This window comes from Nanorana parkeri, unplaced genomic scaffold (genome assembly GCF_000935625.1).
Source record: "Nanorana parkeri isolate BGI_ZX_2015 unplaced genomic scaffold, ASM93562v1 scaffold3369, whole genome shotgun sequence".
Lineage (NCBI taxonomy): Eukaryota > Metazoa > Chordata > Amphibia > Anura > Dicroglossidae > Nanorana > Nanorana parkeri.
The window spans coordinates 16913-18594 of record NW_017309637.1 but is presented as its reverse complement, the minus strand read 5'-3'; the positions used below and the strand labels follow the sequence as shown (position 1 = coordinate 18594).

At 52.6% G+C, this 1682-nt stretch overlaps 1 protein-coding gene across 1 annotated transcript in view; it reads left to right on the top strand.

The window, feature by feature from the left end:
- Positions 1-1682, top strand: part of EIF4A1 (eukaryotic translation initiation factor 4A1) — a 20186-nt gene that overhangs the window by 14274 nt on the left and 4230 nt on the right. The window contains 1 exon segment of the mRNA XM_018574922.1: positions 718-765. Within this exon segment, the coding sequence (XP_018430424.1) occupies positions 718-765 (48 nt within the window).

Genomic DNA, 1682 nt, shown 5'->3' with positions numbered 1-1682 from the left:
TTCGCAACTTAAACATGGCCGACACCACCCATTGTGTAAAGCACATCTGAACTTCTATGTGCTCCTCCTCCTCTCATGTGCTCCTCCTCCTCTTCTCATGGGCTCCCCTCTCCTCTTCTCATGGGCTCCCCTCTCCTCTTCTCATGGGCTCCCCTCTCCTCTTCTCATGGGCTCCCCTCTCCTCATGTGCAGATTGGGGATCTCCAACCCTTAGATGGGGTGTTTATGTTCTGAGTCTTGTTGCTCTAATAGTTTTAGACTTCACATTGGTGTCCTGATGGGAATTGTCCCCCGAAATAAATATTCCTTTATGTAGTGGCCGTCAGGTTGAATGTTCATGGATCTGGGTGTGTCCACCATTCCTGCGGCCTCCATGACCATGGTAGAGGGTAGGGATCGTTGGGTGGGAACGGACGGATCTGGACACCCGGGGGCTTTAGGAACCTGGATTTGTCCCTCACCACCGGAGTTTTGGGATGAGCTTGTTGGGGGTCTGGTGGCTTTCAGCTTGTTCTAAGTCAGCTTTATGTTCCTTCATAGCTCCCAAATACATCAAGATGTTTGTGCTGGACGAGGCCGATGAAATGCTGAGCCGAGGTTTCAAGGACCAGATCTACGATCTTTCCAGAAGCTGAGCAGCAACGCTCAGGTAAGAGGTCATTGTGGTGCAGAGTTGTATTGATCCCGGGCCTGGGGGGGTCTCCTGAGGTTTTTCAGGCCCGGAGGTTGCATTGGTCCTTCCCAGATCACAACTATTGATCGTTCCTCATAACATTAGTAAGGAGATCGGGGCAGCGGAGGGCTTAGGAGACGCTGGTCACTCATGTTACTGGTAGATACGGACACTGGGCATACTCCAATGTGCCGATTGTCCATGTTCGTGGCTTGGTGCAGGAGATGCAATGGTGGCTTCATTCAGTTGGCCATCTATGTAGAGCAGTGCTTGTCCAGTTATAAGGTAAAGGGGATCTCAGATGTGGCACCTGATGTCTGCAAAGGGCCACCTATATGTAATGCTGCGGTAAATGGTCCTAGATTGAAGACTTGCTAGAGGAAATGGTCAGACTGCTCTACAGGAGTGGTTGGAGGCCGGGGGTCATGCTGCAGGAGACAGACGAGGGACTCGTTTCATGAAACTGAATTTAATAAAGGCCCCAATATACATCCAATGCCCCCTTCTCTGCTGGGCCCTGAGGGCTGCACGTCTGACACCAAAGGGGTGCTATGGGTAGCAGAGATCTGGAGCGTGTTGGGTGGAGTCAGTGCTGAGGGCCCATTTTAGCACCTCATGTGGATCCAACCTACACTGGCATTGGTCTCCCATCCACCTCCATGTCTCTATAGGACACAGTTGTGACTTGTAGGTTGGTGAAGGGAGCCACTGAGCAGTTCTGGAGGTCCAATGCAGCATAATGTCATATAGGGTCTTTGCAGGGTCCAGTTCCCAGCGACGGGACCCTTAGGAGCCCTCAAAACATTGGCTGTTTGAGCTATGTCTTTCTGGAGTGCTGAGGACTTCCTACTTGTTGCTGGTAACGCATGGCGCCATTCCTTGCAGTGGCTGGTGACGCATGGCGCCATTCCTTGCCGTCGCTGGAAACGCATGGCGCCATTCCTTGCCGTCGCTGGTGACGCATGGCACCATTCCCTGCAGTGGCTGGTGACGCATGGCGCCATTCCCT